This window comes from Lepus europaeus, chromosome 7 (genome assembly GCF_033115175.1).
Source record: "Lepus europaeus isolate LE1 chromosome 7, mLepTim1.pri, whole genome shotgun sequence".
Classification (NCBI taxonomy): domain Eukaryota; kingdom Metazoa; phylum Chordata; class Mammalia; order Lagomorpha; family Leporidae; genus Lepus; species Lepus europaeus.
The window spans coordinates 29,643,336-29,660,576 of record NC_084833.1 but is presented as its reverse complement, the minus strand read 5'-3'; the positions used below and the strand labels follow the sequence as shown (position 1 = coordinate 29,660,576).

The 17,241-nt window shown below is 45.8% G+C and overlaps 1 protein-coding gene across 3 annotated transcripts in view; it reads right to left on the bottom strand.

The window, feature by feature from the left end:
• The window catches only part of PAMR1 (peptidase domain containing associated with muscle regeneration 1), a 92,504-nt gene that overhangs the window by 36,617 nt on the left and 38,646 nt on the right, over nucleotides 1–17,241 (bottom strand). For all 3 annotated transcript variants that reach the window (XM_062196303.1, XM_062196304.1, XM_062196305.1), the window contains exons 3-4: nucleotides 16,176–16,304; nucleotides 424–538 (exon numbers count right to left, since the gene is read on the bottom strand). In XM_062196303.1, the coding sequence (XP_062052287.1) occupies nucleotides 424–538; nucleotides 16,176–16,304 (244 nt within the window). The remainder of the gene's footprint in view (nucleotides 1–423; nucleotides 539–16,175; nucleotides 16,305–17,241) is intronic.

Genomic DNA, 17,241 nt, shown 5'->3' with positions numbered 1-17,241 from the left:
TTCCTGTTTCCTGAGACAGCCGTGACCAGCATGAACCCCAATCCGGAGCATAAACTCCCTAGAGCTAAGACTGTGCCTTTATTTGTTCACGTCCCTCCCCTAGGACTCAGCCCAGCACTAGGTAACTAAGAAACCTCGTGAAAGATGTGAGGGTGGGTAGGTGGCACTCAGGAATTTGCTTCGTTGGTTCAAAATCCTCTGAACCCCATCATCCCAGAGCAGTGAACGACAAGAAGTTAATTGGTTGTAGTTCTGTGCAGGCCTTACCCCACAGAATCAAAGAGAAAGGCTCCAATACACATTTTATGCTTCTAAGAATTCTGTGCTTGTAGTTGGCCCTTGGTGCCCAGGGTTCAGGGCCCTCCATCCCATTACTGTTTCGTTATAACCTCAAACTCCTTAATTTTGGCCACAGCCCCTTACCTTAGTTGGATGATAAACCCAGGTTTGGCATGAATGGTCCATTCACAGTGAGCATTTAGAGGGTAGCTCTCCAACAAAATCTGACCCTTTGGGGCTCGGAGCACCTGGCCACATCCTGGGGAGAGAAGAAAAGATTGGAGTGAATATTGGATCAATGGGAAAGAGATAAAAGAAGTTTCAAAGGGTCTCTGAGCTCATCCCACATCCCTGAGAATAGAATAAGGAAAAGGAAGAAAGGAATTAGTATTTCTTAAGTACCTAGCAAGGGGCTAGGCAATTTGTAGGAATTAATTCTCTTAATCCACCCGGCAGCTTGAGTTAAACAAATAGCTCACCCAGCAAGGGGCAGAGTGGAGAGACTCATGCCTAGCTACGTCCAAGTTCACAGTCACATACCACCCTGCCTCTCTAGGATTGCTGTGGAAGAGCTGATCAACCCACTGGATTGTGCTCGTGGTTTTTATTTTTATTTTTTCTTGCTTCCAACCCTGTTAGTACAAATTCTTGTGAAGACCACTAACAAAAATTAAAAATTTTTGAAAACATGAATTAATGAGGGACTCATGATGGAAGTAGAAGCAAAGGCCCAAAGCTTTCCACCCTCACCCTCACCTGGTCCCCTGAATTACTTTCAAGGAATCTCCAAGATCTGAAAAATCACTGGACTGAATACTGCATACTTGCTAGTGTTAATAAAAATATGGATATGGAAGATGTATCTTATTTTTACAAAAAGTTTGAGGTAAATGTCTTGAAGTGATTTTATAGAAAAATATATTTGAGTTATTATTAATACATTAATACATTAATACATTAATATTATACAAGTAATGAAAGTCAACAGAGTGCCTTCCCCTAGGAGGTTCACACCTCCCTTAGGATATACCCCATGTGAAGAGATAGATAGGTCTGGGCCTCTGAATTTACAAGGCCTAAAGCCCACCAGATTATTATCAAGCCCCTTCTGTCAGGTTCTATTTGCCTCTCAATCAGAAAACTTAATTGTAGCTTAGACAGCACCTTTCTTAGCTCCTCTAATAATGACTCTGTCCTTTGTTCTAGGCCCTGTCTAGTGCACTTGGGCCTCATTCCTTTGTAATCATAACCTCTACTCTACCACCAATGGCTCTACTCCCAACATGTGTGTACTGATGGTCCTCTTCCCCACTTAATGCTGTATAATTGTTCAAACCTGGTAAATGCCACTCTTAGGATCATTGGTTACTATCCTCACTCTGTCTTTTATGACCTTGTCTAAATATGATCAGAGTCGGAAAACTTGGAAGGCTTCCATAGCCTTGGCAACTCATGACGACAGCCTAAGATGGTTACTGGCGCCATAAACTAGAGTGTCAATTTGTTGGGTCAACAACAGGAGCCACTGTGCACTTGCTCCTCATGTGGGATCTCTGTCCTTAATGTGCTGTACATTTTGATTTAATGCTATAACTAGTACTCAAACAGTATGTTTCACTTTGTGTTTCTATGTGGGTGCAAACTGTTGAAATCTTTATACTAAATTGATCTTCTGTATATAAAGAGAATTGAAAATGAATCTTGATGCAAATAGAAGGGGAGAGGGAGCGGGAGGGGGGAGGGTTGCGGGTGGGAGGGAAGTTATTGGGGGGGGGAAGCCATTGTAATCCATAAGCTGTACACTGGAAATTTATATTCATTAAATAAAAGTTAAAAAAAAAATACATGATATTTTCTATCCTGGGCTGGCAAACTATGATCCGTTGCCCAAAACTGTACCACCACCTGTATTTGGAAATAAAGTTTGATTGGAACACAGCCACACCCAATCATTGATGCATTCTCTAGAACTGTTTTGTACAAAAATGGCATGGTTGTGCAGTGCTGACAGAAGACAATAGGACCCACAAAAATGAAAATGCTTACTATCTGCCCATTTGCAGAAACTTTACCCCAGTTCTACACAGAAACCCAGATAATGGCATAAACTCCGGATAGGCAGTTTCATTCCCTAATTCGTGATAAAGCACAGAACCCCACGGCTCAAACAAAATATGAGTGTCAGCGGATGCAACTTCACGGCAAGGTGGCATTGGGAGTAATTGTACAGTGTTAGCAGAAAAAAGAGCCCAAACTCTGCTTCTGACCAGCAGTGTGCCCTGAGGCCCGTTACCATGCTGTGAGGTACTTGTCTCTTTTATAGTAAGATTTCTACTACAGCTGCCCCAGGGGAAGCACCTGCTGCTTTCCACTTGGGGCTCTTATGCAGCCCCAGCCTCCTCATCTCTATGTCTCCCCCACTACATCACACCCCTCTGGAATCCTGGCCTCCTCCCTCCCCTTGCAGGCACCCTTGCCCCCAACATTCTGTTGCATTAGCAGCCAAAGAGTAGCTCAGGGCAGCCAAGGCAGTGTTGACTTATTTATTCAAAATAAAGCAATCAGAGGGCATTCCTCTCTGATCCAAGCTGCCAGCAAGCTGCCCACGGTGAAACACCTTCCTGGACGTTCTCAGCGCCGCCTCATTGGCTCCTGAGGCCTAGCCCTGCCCAATCTTGCGTATCTTCACCGGCTCCCTCACACTGCCCCTGCATAATCAGCTTCCTTCTGCTCCCACTGCAGGCCCTGAGCCGCTGTTCTCTTACCTTAGAGGGCGTCTCCTTCCTTTGGGAATTAAACTCCACTGTGCCTTCCTCGGAGGCCTTCCTCGAGCGTCAGTTAGGTAGGCCCTCCCAGTTCTGCAGTCACCATCATTACCCAGTTTTTCCTTCCTCATCACAGACATCACTATTTACAGTTAGCTAACTGGAGACAGGCACTTGGCCTAGCAGTTAAGATGCCAGTTAACTAACCCATGTCCCACGTTGGAGTACCCGGGTTCAATACACAACTCCAGCTCCTGTGTCTAGCTCCCCAATAACACAGACGCTGGGAGGCAGTGGTGATGGATCAGAAAGTTGGGCTCCTGCCACCCATAGGGGAGGCCCCAATTGAGTTTCCAGCTCCTGGCTTTGACCTGGTCCAACTTTGGCTATTGTGGGCATTGGAGGAGTGAACCAGACAATAGAAACGTGTGTCCGTGTCTCTCTCTCTCTCTCTCTCTCTCTCTCTCTCTCTCATGTTTTCTGTCTGCCTCTCAAATGCATTTTTAAAAATGCAAAGAAAAAAACAGAAATGTATTTAACTACTTCATTTACTTACTCCCTCTGGTAGAGTGGTGACCTGCTACTTGCTAAATATTTATTGAACCAATGACCGATGATCTTAAAGGCCAGGCACTAGCTAAAACCTTCACAAATGTTACTTCCTTTAATCCTCCTAACAAACCCAGTACAGCAACATTCACCTCCACATTTCTGAGATACAGAAAGCTAAGGATGGAGAAACGAAGTGACTTCCCCAGGCTCCGATGGCCCAGAGGCCAGAAGGCTGCAAATTAATGTCCTCCTAGTAAAACAGGGGCTCAGAGCAGAACTGTAGAGCTCCACAGCCCTTGGCTGCGAACGCAGCTTGGTCTCCACTGGTTACGCAGCCTGGGGAGGCGATTCTGTCTCTCAGAACCTGGGTAAACCTGCACCGAATGTGAGTTAAAGTGCCACCAATTCACGCGGCTTGTCAGGCTTAAACCAGATTACGTGTGGAAGATCCTTAGCAGAAAAATCAGTCAGTGCTCCCTGTGGCTCTCTGAAGCAGCCAGCGGAGCAGGGGTTTCAACTCGGATTTGCCTGCTCCCGAGGCTGGCTCTTGTTTGGGAAGACCATTACGCTGTCTGATGAGGTTCCTGGCTCACTCCCCGACGAAGTGGCAGGAGTTTTCCGCTCCCAAAGGACAGACATGCCATCTCGCTCCAGTCTTGGAAAATGCACGTTCCTTCTTCCTGCACACCTCGCACTTTCGCATCGCCCACATCTGCCCATCTGCTGCGAGGTGGCGGAAGTGAAGCGCTGGGTGTGAGAGACGAGAAAAGAAGTCTTCCCGCACAGCCCCCAGCCCGCGGGGCCTGGCAGCTTCCCAGCCTGAAACGTGTTAAGTCCCAGCTCCCTCAAGCAAAGCTCCCGCTGGGAATCCCAAGTTAGAACCAGCAGCACGTGCTGCCAGCCTGCTTCCAGTTTCTTCCCTCCCCCTGGAAGCTGGAATCAGACATCCAGGCCCCTGGGCTCCTCCCCAAACCCAAGAGAAGCTGGTGCCCATGACCACACAGGTGTTTTTGCCCAGTGCACTGGGGCTTTGGCAAACCCTAGGGTTTCATGCGACCTCTGGAGGGCTTGGAGTCTCCTCTGCACCCCTGTGCAGCCTCCCAGGCACCAGCCTCTGGCCATGTGATGTGCTGGACCACTTGTTCCTACAGGCCCAGGGCCATCCTGCGGAAGTAGCCCAGATTCCAGGACCCACGGCTCTGCTCGGTCCTCCCTAACATTGTCCCTTCTCACTGTGAAGGGAACAGCCGAGCTGGCCTCAGGATGCAGACCAATTTCCAACCAACCAGAGACAAAGAGGCCGCTTCTTGGAAATGTGCTTGGAGGAAGGGGTATTGGGCAAAGAGGAAGAGGAGAAGGAGCCCCCAATCCCTCCCCACATCAAGGGACTCGTTCAGCTCCCTCCCCGCCCCTGCCCCGACTCAGGGAGTTGGCGGACCTGGGTGCGGGGGGCTGACTAACGACACCTCCCTGTCCAGGAGAGAACACTGAACACACTGGGTGTCCCTGCCAAGGAAGTGCCGCTAGCCAACCAAGCAGGTGGTCCCCAGCCTGAAAGAACAGAGCGGGGCAAAGGGCCCAGAAGATGTGCTCAGACTCCTCAACGCTGTCTGGCAGCAGGGGGAGTGGGCTGTATGTGTGCGTGCATGTGTGCGTGCAAGTGTGAGGACAAGCGTCCATCAGCAATGCTGTCAAACCCTGGAGGCATGCTTCCTTTCCCATTGCCAGAGGCCAAGGCAGGAAGGGTACCTGGAGAGGCTCCAGCACCACAAGGTTGAGAAAAGCAATCTTGATAGGAGGGCTGGGAGGCTCCTGATCGCAATGACCATCTGAACATTCACACAGGTGTCTCTAGCGCTGGGGTGTGAAGGGGTGGCAGGAAGGAAACACTAGGAACTTCTGAGAAGTGCTTGGCATCTGTTTTTCCTTTCATCTTTTCTCTTAGAAGGAAAAGAGGACTTTCTGTAAAAGCCCATTCAGACAGAAAGGGGCATTTGCATTTTCTTTCCTGCTTCAAAGGCAGCCCTCCAGAGGCAGGGCTCAGCCCATGATGCCAGCTTGGGTCCGCGTCGCCGTTCTCCCATTCCCAGCCATGTGACCTGAGACAAGTTCACTGTATTTTCTGAATCAGGGCTTTTCATTTGGAAATGAGAATAATTGGACTCGATTATGGACCCTGGGTTTTTCTTGTTTGTTTGTTTTAAGGATTAAATGACATATTGTATGCAATGCCTTTAATGCCTGGTACTTTAAAATGCTCAATGCATGGTAACAAGTATGGTTGTTTTTCTTGAATTTGGGCTGGGTTTGAACCCAGGAGCGACTCCACAGCTCCCCTTGTGATTTGGCCTAAACTTCAATCAGTTGGGAACTTTATAATGACTCCGTATATGAGAGAATGGACTCTGTCTTACTCACACCTTTGCATGCACTGAGTTGCTGCTCACCTAATTGTTAACTGAATGAAAGACCGTGGCAAGTAATTAAACATCGCCCTGCCCTAGCAAACCACTTAAACTCCCGCCACATCAGATATCCTGTCCACTTGGTTCAAACAGTTGTCCAGCAGGAAGAGTGTGTACCACTTTGCCACAGCAATTTTCGCTTTAAACTTGCCAGGGTCTTCACCAAAATTGCAAGGATAGCTCTACTATCAGAAGCCAGGAACTGGGCTAGCATGACACTAAGCATTCAAATTGCTGCCCACTGTCGGACTCTGTGTCTCAGTCGGCTTGATTTCTCCTCCTCTGGCTTAGTTTTCTTCTCTTGTGAGCAATAAGCTCTCAATTTCTCCCAATTAATTTTATTTTTGGGGAGTTCCTCATTTTTTTAAACTTTTATTTAATAAATATAAATTTCCAAAGTACAGCTCATGGATTACAATGGCATCCCCCCCCCCATAACTTCCATCCCCCCCGCAACCCTCCCATCTCCCGCTCTCTCTCCCATTCTATTCGCATCAAGATTCATTTTTCAATTCTCTTTATATACAGAAGATCGATTTAGTATATATTAAGTAAAGATTTCAACAGTTTGCACCCACACAGAAACATAAAGTGTAAAATACTATTTGAGTACTAGTTATAGCATTAATTCACATTGAACAACACATTAAGGACAGAGATCCTACATGAAAAGTAAGTGCACAGTGACTCCTGTTGTTGACTTAACAATTTGACACTCTTGTTTATGGTGTCAGTAATCTCCCTAGGCTCTTGTCATGAATTGCCAAGGCTATGGAAGCCTTTTGAGTTTGCCGACTTTGATCTTATTTAGACAAGGCCATAGTCAAAGTGGAAGTTCTCTCCTCCCTTCAGAGAAAGGTACCTCCTTCTTTGATGGCCCCGTTCTTTCCACTGGGATCTCATTCATGGAGATCTTTCATTTAGGTCCTCTTTTTTTATTTTGCCAGAGTGTCTTGGCTTTCCATGCCTAAAATACTCTCATGGGCTCTTCAGCCAGATCCAAATGCCTTAAGGGCTGATTCTGAGGCCAGAGTGCTGTTTAGGACATCTGCCATTCTATGAGTCTGCTGTGTATCCTGCTTCCCATGTTGGATCGTTCTCTCCCTTTTTTATTCTATCAGTTAGTATTAACAGACACTAGTCTTATTTATGTGATCTTATTTATGTGATCCCTTTGACCTATCGCTACGATCAACTGTGAACTGAAACTGATCACTTGGACTAGTGAGATGGCATTGGTACATGCCACCTTGATGGGATTGAATTGGAATCCCCTGTCACGTTTCTAACTCTACCATTTGGGGCAAGTCAGATTGAGTGTGTCCCAAATTGTACATCTCCTCCCTCTCTTATTTCCACTCTTATATTTAACAGAGATCACTTTTCAGTTAAATTTAAACACCTAAGAATAATTGTGTGTTAATTACAGAGTTCAACCAATAGTATTAAGCAGGACAAAAAAAAATACTAAAAGGGATAAAGTATTAAATTGTACATCAATAGTCAGGACAAGGGCTGATCAAGTCACTGTAATTTCGGGTGTTTTATTTTTCAGTTCTAGGATTTCCCCTTGGCTCTAGTGCTTTCCAAATTTCTCCTGACATGTCTCATATCTTTACCCATTGTATCCATGTTATCTTCTATATCCTTTCATTTGTTTATTTTAAAATCATTCAAAATTCTTGTCTGAACACTCCGGTATTTTGTCACTGATGGTCTAGTTCTTTTGTCTGATTATTCTCTTGACTATAGGTCATTACTCTCTATAGGTCATTACTCTTGCTTCTTCATGACAGGAAATGCATTATTTCCTTTGTTTGGGACTGTCCTTTTCTTTATTAGGTAGACAGGAAGAAGAACTCAGCAATTTGACCCAACGAGTAGTTAATCTGGCTTAGAACATGGCAGAGGTTGTAAACCCACCAGAAAGGCCTTAACGTTCAGACACCAGAACCTGAGGAAGTTTTTTTTTTTTTTTTTTTTTTTTTTTTTTTTTTTTTTTTTTTTTATTTTCAGCTCCTCCTTCACCTATGTCCTACATGGCTATGGCTACAAGACCAGCAGAATGTGGGTCTGTAAGACAGCAAGACCTGCAAGACTATGCAGTCCCAAGGTCTTCTACTTTGTCCCCATGCCCCAACCCCACCCTCACTTTCTTAGCAAAATCCCATTTAATCAAATACTTGGTGGCAGGGATTATCTTTGCTTTGGAAATTTTCTAGACTTCAGTTCCACAGGTCAGCCCACAGGTCAGCCCAAACCTGGTCTGCTCTTTCTTCTTCTCCATAGGCCTCTTCCTTCACCTGTCCTGTTCCCAACCTCAACAGCTCACCTGGGTAAGAAGCATCCTGAATCCCTGATGCCCCAGCACCCAGAAAGAACTCTTCCCTCTAGCATATAGTCTTATATTTTGTGTTCACAGACATTTGGTGGTCTTAAATAAAACTGGACTTTCCCTGGTTTACAGAGCGATTTCTTAGTGTTTCAATGGGGGGTGGGCTGGGGTGGGGGGCTTTCAAGTCCTTCTAGACCCTGTCCAGAAACTGGGCTACAATTGATGACTTCTTTGACAATATAAAATCCTCTACAAAGTCTCAAACATGAATTCACTTGAGTCAAAGGGCTTTTCAGACATAAAATGTAAAATATGTCTTCTGTGTAATACTTATCCTGGGAAAACTGCCTCTTCATGTCAGCAAATATTCTTTGTCCCCTTGACAAATTCTTTTTTTATTATCATTCCTTTCTGGCCCTAGATTGGCTTCTTCCCTTCTCCCCCCACATCAAAACACAACAAGCAAACAAACAAGAGTTCATTTCATGGCTCTGGTTTGGCACCAAGAACAACATGTACCATTTCTTAAGCCCTTACTAAGTGCCAGACCCCATTAAGGGATTTATATACCATACTTAATTTAACTCTCAGAAAACTCTCTGAAGGGTCACCATTACTTTTTAAAATTCGTTTGTAATTTATTTCTTGAAAGGCAGGGCAAGAGAGACAGTAAGATAGAGAGAGAGAGATAGAGACAGAGACACACACAGAGGGAGGGAGGGAAGGAGGGAGGAAGGAAAGGAGAGAAGGAGAGGGAGAGAGGGAGAGAGGGAGAGAGGGAGAGAGGGAGAGAGGGAGAGAGGGAGAGAGGGAGAGAGAGAGAGAGAGAGAGAGAGAGAGAGAGAGATATCTTTCTGGTTGATTCCCCAAATGCCTGCAACAGTCAGGCCTGGCAGGTCAAAGCTAGAACTCAATCTAGGTCTCCCACATGGGTGTCAGGGACCCAAATACTTGAGACATCATCTGTTGCCACAGGGTATACATTAGCAGGAAGCTGGAGTCGGAAGCAGAATGGGTACTCAAACCCATGGACTCGGGTGTGGGTAGCCCAAGCCGTATCTTAACTGCAGTGCCAAACACCTGTCCCATGGGGCTATGGTTATTATCCTCATTTTGTAAATGAGGTAACTGAGACTTCCAAAGATTGAGTAGCCTTATCCAACTTCAGGAAGGACATGCAAATCTAGTCCTACTGGGTCCAAGCCCAGGTTGCTAATCACCACATAATGTCATGTCCAGTCTGTACCTATCTGGGCATTGTTCTTTCCCTAGAAGTGTCAGAACACAAGGGGCTGGAGCAAAATGAAACAGTTATCAGTGATTTCACCCCCAGCAATTCCAGTTTCCCAGGAGGGTAACACCATGAATCAATTGCACAAAGCTTTGTATATTTCAACAATGATAAAAAATTGGGGTCAGTGCTGTGGTATAGCAGGTAAAACTGCTGCCTGCAGTGCCAGCATCCCATATAGGCATGGGTTCAAGCCCCGGCTGCTACACTTCCAACCCAGCTCTCTGCTATGGCCTGGGAAAGCAGTGGAGGACCACCAAGTGCTTGGGCCCCTGCACCCATGTGGGAGGCCCAGAGGAAGATCCTGCCTCCTGGCTTCAGATTGGCTCAGCTCCAGCCATTGCAGCCATTTAGAGAGTGAATCAGTGGATGGAAGACCTCGTCTTCCCTTCTCTCTGTCTGTAACTATGCATCTCAAATAAATAAAATAAATCTTAAAAAAAAAAATCAGGGTGAACTTCAAATCTTTCTGGGAAGCAAGAAATCAAGGAAGTGCAAGAATGGCCTGGTGAAGCCAGCTCGACCAGTGTTCCCAGGGAAAATCTGGTACAGGAAAACAAGAACATTATGAAATACAGGAAAAAATTTTAAATTCATACGTCCATAGTGCAGAAAACAGAAAGCCGCATGTGGGAAAATGACAATCATTGGTGAATCCAAGCAAGGATATGTGTCTATGTCATCATTTTGCCATTCTGAGGATTTGAAACTTATCAAAATTAACAGCTGGGAAAAGGAAGAGAGAATCAGTTCCTTGCCCATGCCTGTGTCTTTTGAGACTACTGAGCAAATGTCCTTGGGCAGGGAGATATAATCCAATCCTCTTCTAGGTTCAACAGCCCACAGCTCCTTCCTGGGGTCTCCCAGAGAACACAATCCCCGGATGGTGATGACTGGACTGATCTCATCATGACTGTTTTTTAAGACTATCATAGGCTGTGTTGATATTATCACAAACGTTGTCCAGAGTGGTGAGCAAACTAAGGTGCCACTGCAACTGTTCAGTGCTGAAGACTCTAGAATCCGAAGATAAAACAGTTATGATCTTCCCTGTTATTTGCCTGTCCCTCTTTCTAAGATTCTATATGGCACTCACCAGGAACCCCTTCTTCTACCATCTGAAAGGATTGCGTGGGCGCCATCTTCTGGGCAAATGCTTGCACTGTCACTGGGCTCCAGCACTGCGCCCAGCCATCCACAGGCGGCAGTGTTCAGCTCCCATTAACACAGGCAGGCAGGGTAGAGACCAGGCACAGGCAGGCACGTTACAGACTGCAAAATTAATGTCTTCCTCCTATGAATTCCCTCCATGGTTTAATGCCAATATGATATGGAGGTAGTAAGAATCAAATAGTATCACATTGATACCTGCTTACAATCAAGTCTTATTTCCATAGAAGAAATGCAGCTCATGGAGGGCTCATCGTGCTCCCTGGTGAGAAGCCCAGGGCTCTGTTAGACATGTTCTGTTAACACACGTGGCTGTGGTAACCTTCACCGTGTGGAACAAGGCTTTCAGACCAAGCACAGCTGGCTCAACAAGGAATCAGGAAGCATTCTGACCATCTATTCACTTCTTAGCATTGACCACATTCTAAATTGTTATTACATTTTTAGGGAGTCTCTCTTCTCTAAATTGCAAGCTTCCAGATGCCAAGGACCACATCTGTCTTACTTATCACTGTATGTCTAGTGCCTGGGGGCATCTATTCAGGTAAACAGATTCATGAAAAATATATGCACTCTCTGCTCTGCTTCCTAGCAAGGATGACTGCTTGCTCTAGGCCAGTTCTGCTGTCCTGGAGGACCTTAATCCTATAGATGGACACCAGCATTGACCCAGCTACATTAAACTCCTAACACAGCCAACTCTTCCACTGCTGCTCAACCCAAGACTCATCCAATAGGGGACATTTGGAAAGGCAGGTGTACAGGATATCTTTGGGCAGCTGCTATTCTTCTGTCTTGTTATCTGCTTTGTTGAACTTCTGCATGCAAATGTCCTTCTTCTCCCTTGTCCCCTAAACCAACCCACTTACTCATATGGAGTAACAGGAGCACTGTTAGGGAGGCTTGCGTCTCTTCCCATTGGGATGGAGTCCGCCTGCCTACTTCAATGGTCTGGGGCATTGCCACATGTGGCCACAGGCATGTGAGTGAACATGATGTGAGCAAAGGGACTGTGTTTGGCTTGGCCTCTCATTCTGCTGTAGCCCACCTGAGAAGAACACGCCCCAAGTGGCTACTGCTCTTTCTGCCTGATCGGCAGCCTGGAGTTCAACTTATTCCAGCCAGGTTGAAAACAGTGCAATCCCTGCCAGCTCACACACTCAAGATAGAGAAAAATAAACATTTGTTCTTTTAACACCGACTAATGTATATGAACATATTATCACCACCCCCTCTGAAAGCTTCAACATAGAGAGTCAATTCTCTGAACACAACAATACTCTTTGCATCTACATGTTAATTACTTTATGAGCACTGAGCCTGCTTTCCCACCTACCAAAGACCCCTAACCCCATTGTCTCTACCAGGCTCTTTCTGGAATCATTACCTTCCCAATCTGGATCTCCAATCACTCAGGTGTTAGACAACTCATGGACAGCCGAACAGCTGGTGTTCTGCTCCTCTGCCACTATGCTACTAGCCGGCATTGTCCACCTGTTCTGATTGCATCACCTACACAGGCGCTCCAGCTTCACAGCTCCTCCCTCTTGCTCGGGCATGTTTTAGCTGCTCCCTAACTGGTTCCTTTCTTTGATGCTCATGTGATTATCCCAAACCCCACCCTCCCTTCTTCTCTATACTCAGAACAGATTTTACTTCCTACCTCCCGGAGAAAACAGAGCTAACAGAAGAGAGTTCACCAGTGGGAGGCAGGATAGTACTGTGGTTAAGAATAAGAACAAGCAGTCTGGAATCACACAGACTGCATCACTGGGCTTGATCCCTAAGTGTTTGACCTTGGGCAAGCTGCTTTTACACCATCTACAAAATGGGAGTGCAGAGTTGATGGGATTAATTGTGTAGACAAAATAAGATACTGCACATAAGGTGTGTGATAAACAAAGTGTGCTTAGCACAGTTCCAATCATATAATAATTAGCAACTTGCTCTGTGTTAGCAGTAACAATTCTTTCCCCCATATCAACGTAGCGGAGAAACAGAGAACCCCCTCTCCTTTAATGCTTGCTTTTGTTCTGGAAAAAACTCTGTCTTGATTTCAATTATTCTCACCCCCATAGCTCCACTCGCTCCTTCTTCTGACACTTTCCTGGCATCAGTTTACAAATGCATCTATGTCATTTCCATATGTTACTATAAGGACAAGCCTGAGGTGGGTACTTCTAGAGAAGTAAAGGGAAGGGGTAAACTGAGCTCACAGTTCAGGAGGTTCAAGGGCACAACACTGGCCTCAGCTTGGCCTTGTGGTGAATGGTGTGAGCACACACAAGAGGGAGAGAAAATGTGGTGAGGTAGAAGGCAGAGAGACAGATCAGAGGGAGTCAGTCTGGCTCTTTTATACAAGCCCTCTCATGTGAACTAACCAGATCCCCCGAGAGCTCCATCAGTTCTGTTCCAGAGCAGCGCCTCAATAACTTCATGACTTCCCACTAAACCCTACCCCCTAAAGGTTCCACAACCTCCAACACTACCACACTGGGGACCAAGTTTCCAACATGAACCCCTGGAGAACACACAGAAAACGTATCCAAACCAAAGCACCTACTGAAGTATTTCCCATAATAATCACTTATTTTGACATAATCCTATTTACTCTAAGCAGCTGTCCCCTTTTTCAACCATGGTTGACCAAGTTTGTTTAAAACTACTCTTTGCTCCCATTTCCCCCATCACATCTTTCTTCTGCAGATGCATGGAACTGCCACCGCTAGCTGTCAGATACAGAGACCTCTTTACTACGCTTGTCCCACTTGACCTCTGCTTTACTGTCAAACCATTCTTTCCTAGCTTCCAAAACCCTACTCCCCTTCTTTCTTTTCCTATCTCTCTGCCTGGTCTTTTCTCATCTCTTTCCAGATTGTCTTTTGTTTTCCTTTTATGTTTTTGCTGTTTCCTCCACCCCTGGCTCTCTGCTCATCTCCCCAAGGGAGGGACTGAAGCTCACACCTGAATGTATGCCCCATGCTTCCAAGGTTCTACAGCATTGCAAACACCTGTTTCCAAATGGCTACAGGGTCTCTTATGGATGCTCAAATTCTAACATGTCTCAAAAGGAAGTGACTTCACATAAAAAACTTCTTCTGTCTTGTTCACTTAACAACATCAGCTTCTACAGAGTTGCCCACACTGGGAACTTGAACAGCTTCTCATCTCCATCTTGAGCATGTCACTGAGTCCTATCGGTCCCTCCTTTACACTTCTCTCACATCTTGTCCCTCTTCCATCCATGGCATTCCTAACTGCTCTCTTTGGATATGGTCTTGACTTCACTCTAGTGTATTCTCCACGCTGTTAAAATTATCTGTCAAGGATCACGCCACTAATGGATCTGTTGAATGCCCATCATCCATCACCCTCAGAGTGAAGCCCGAGCCTGAGTCCTGCACACCATGCCTTTCACAGTCTGATCTTACCTGCTTGCCCAGTCTCACCACTTACCATCACTCACAATACCATCACGTCGCTCTGATGATGCTTCCTGTCATATACATCACTGAACACACCTTGCATTTGCACACGCTGCCCCTTCTGTTCCCTCTCCTAGGAGTAGTGACCTGCTTTGGCCACATCTGAGCAAAGGCATATCTCAATAATCACCTCTTGTCTGAAACTTTCTCTAAGGCTGGCTCCCTGTGTTCTCAGAGTACCTGGTCCGTAGCCCAGACCACAAGTCTTCCATGGTTTACAATTGCACTTAGAATACCATCTAACTTCTTTACCTAACTTACTCACCTACAAGACATCACTGGACCCCTGTCTTCCCCTCTAACCTTTTCCATTCCCCTTGCCATTCATGCACACAGAGAAGGAACAACTTTCCATATGTCCCAAAGCAAGGGAATACCCTAAAGCCATCTTATAGCATCCAAAGGCCAACAGGAAATCCAAGGCTATGCCCTATAAGTCTGTGTCTTTCTTAACCTCTTATTGAAAGTGGATTTATCTCTGGACTACCTACCAACTCAACCATTAAGGGGCATATAAAATAGCAGTGATCTATTTACTGCCTCAATTGAGCTTTGACTATTGCCAAGTGCTTCAATGCGTTATCTCCTTCAATCCACACATCAGCCCCGTGAGGTGAGTAGCATTATTTAGCATTTCTAAAAAAAGAGAATAGTGATAGCAGCAAGTTTGGATGACTTGTCCAGCGTCACAGCGTGGTGACAGAAACTCTGCCTGTGCCATCCGAGAGCCTGTGCTCTGATGGCTGTGCTACACCGTCTTCATAGGATGGCTGTCAAAGGAAGCACAGGATGAAATCTTGCAATGAAACTACCAGGAACATACTCTGCCAAGTACCACATTACAGTGAGAGAAGACACCTAACACAGAAGTTTGAAATCTGCAGCCAAGAGCAGCCGTTTAAAAATTATCACTATTCTGGATCACTTAATTCCCAGGGTCTACCTTGCCTGGCCAGCAAGCCCCTTCCTTGTCCCTGGGCAGAGTTGAGGTCCTCAGCAGCAGATCTTATACCCCATCTTTTGTCTGAGAGTCTTGAAACCTGTGGCATATGGTTCCAGGTTGGACTGGGCAAAGAACAGCAATAGCACTCCATCTCTGTCTGCAAACTTGGAATGAGCGAAACTGCTCTGCCCATAAGACCATCCTCACTGCATCTGATTCAGGTAAGAAGCATAGAAAATAAGCTTAAGGAGATAATAGCAATCTGTACATGGCCGCATATACAGACTCCCCTGGGGAGACTCCCCTGTCAAAGCACAGCAGTGGGGGATTGTAGACCAAGGGAGAAGCTAGATTTCCACTCCATTTTCAAAGAATCATTGAAACTCACAGGGGAGTCCTAATAAAGGCTAAGTAATTCTTTGAGATCAAGTGGATCCCAGAAAGAAAAATCCCTTTCCTAGGACAAATGGCCCACGGGAGATCTGCTGTGGGTTCCAGGAATTTAGCTGAGGATTTCTGAAAGTACCAACAGAAATTCATAAGCGAAACGCCCTATAGACAACATGTATGAGTGCTACCATGCAGTTGGTTCCACAAGGAACACAAGGCATGCTGTGTGCAGAATGTCTTGGCTTCATTTAGGAGAAAGAGGAGATGGAGGCATAGACACAAATACAAACCCCTGGTGGTCAACCATTCCAAACAGATGTCCGCACTCCACACCCAGCAGATGGAAACCCTTCTGTGTTTTTTAGTTGTACCTTGAAAGCCCTCGGGCCACAAGCTGTGCACACAAGTCGGATTCCAAGGAGATTAAGCCCGAGTTCGCTGTGAGCTGAGACTTTAAAGCAGAGAGCTCTAGAGCTGGCGCTAGTGCAGGGTCTACTTACGCATGCAGTCGCCCCCGTACCAGCCTGCGTGGCACTCCGCACAGTAGAAGCCCTTCACGTAGAAGTCGTCCAGGGTGCCCCCCCATGAGCCATTCCTGCAGCTCTTGCAGTTTTCAAAGATGGTGCAACCTGAAACATTCCCAAGCAGAGAGGTGTAAGGCTGATTCTGCACGTTCTGTGGGTTCTGAATGGGCGTGTGAGGAGGCAGCTGTGGACAGTCTCAGAGCCCTGTCCCAGCCAGGGGCACCTGGGGTAGCAAAGTGCTGATGCCATTACAGAAAGCTGCTCACCGCTAGGGAAAATGCCGCAGCCACCAAGCCTCACGGTGGTGATCGGACCATCTTCCCAGTGCGTGAATAATATTCTCAGACAACATGAAATATCCTGTAGCAAACGTCAGGGTCTGACAATATAATGCGTTTTTTTTTATTTAGAAAATATTTGAAAAATTATGTTAATTATAGAATATTGAGAAAATTCAGGCAAGCAAATACAATTAAATAAGAACACCTAAAATCCTGTCACCCAAAGAATTTTATTGTTAAAACATTTACTCTGCAGTTTTTTTTTTAAGTTAGGCTTATACAATACTATACACTGTACATTCCGTTTTTGTAACTCATTAACTTAATAATAGATAATATCTCTTCTAAGTATAAGTTTTTTATTTCTTTTCATTTTATTTGATAGGCAGAGAGATAGAGACAGAGGAAGACAGACAGACAGAGAGAGAGAGATAGAGAGAGAGAGAGAGAGAGATGCAACAAACCAAGGCTGTGCCAGACTGAAGGCAGGAGCCAGGAACTCCATCTGAGTCTCCCGTGTGGGTGGCAGGGACCAAGTACTTGAGCTGCTCCCAGGATGTACATTAGCAGGAAGCTGGATGACACGCAGGGCAGGCAGAACTCAACCCAGGCACTCTGGTACGGGACGTGAGCATCCCATGCAGTGACTGAAGCTGCGCTGTGAAATGCCCACCCCATTCCTGGGCACTTTTGAAAAGCTGGGCTTAGACTCCACATGGTACATTCTGCTTCTGTAACTCACTCACTTTCTAATTTAATAA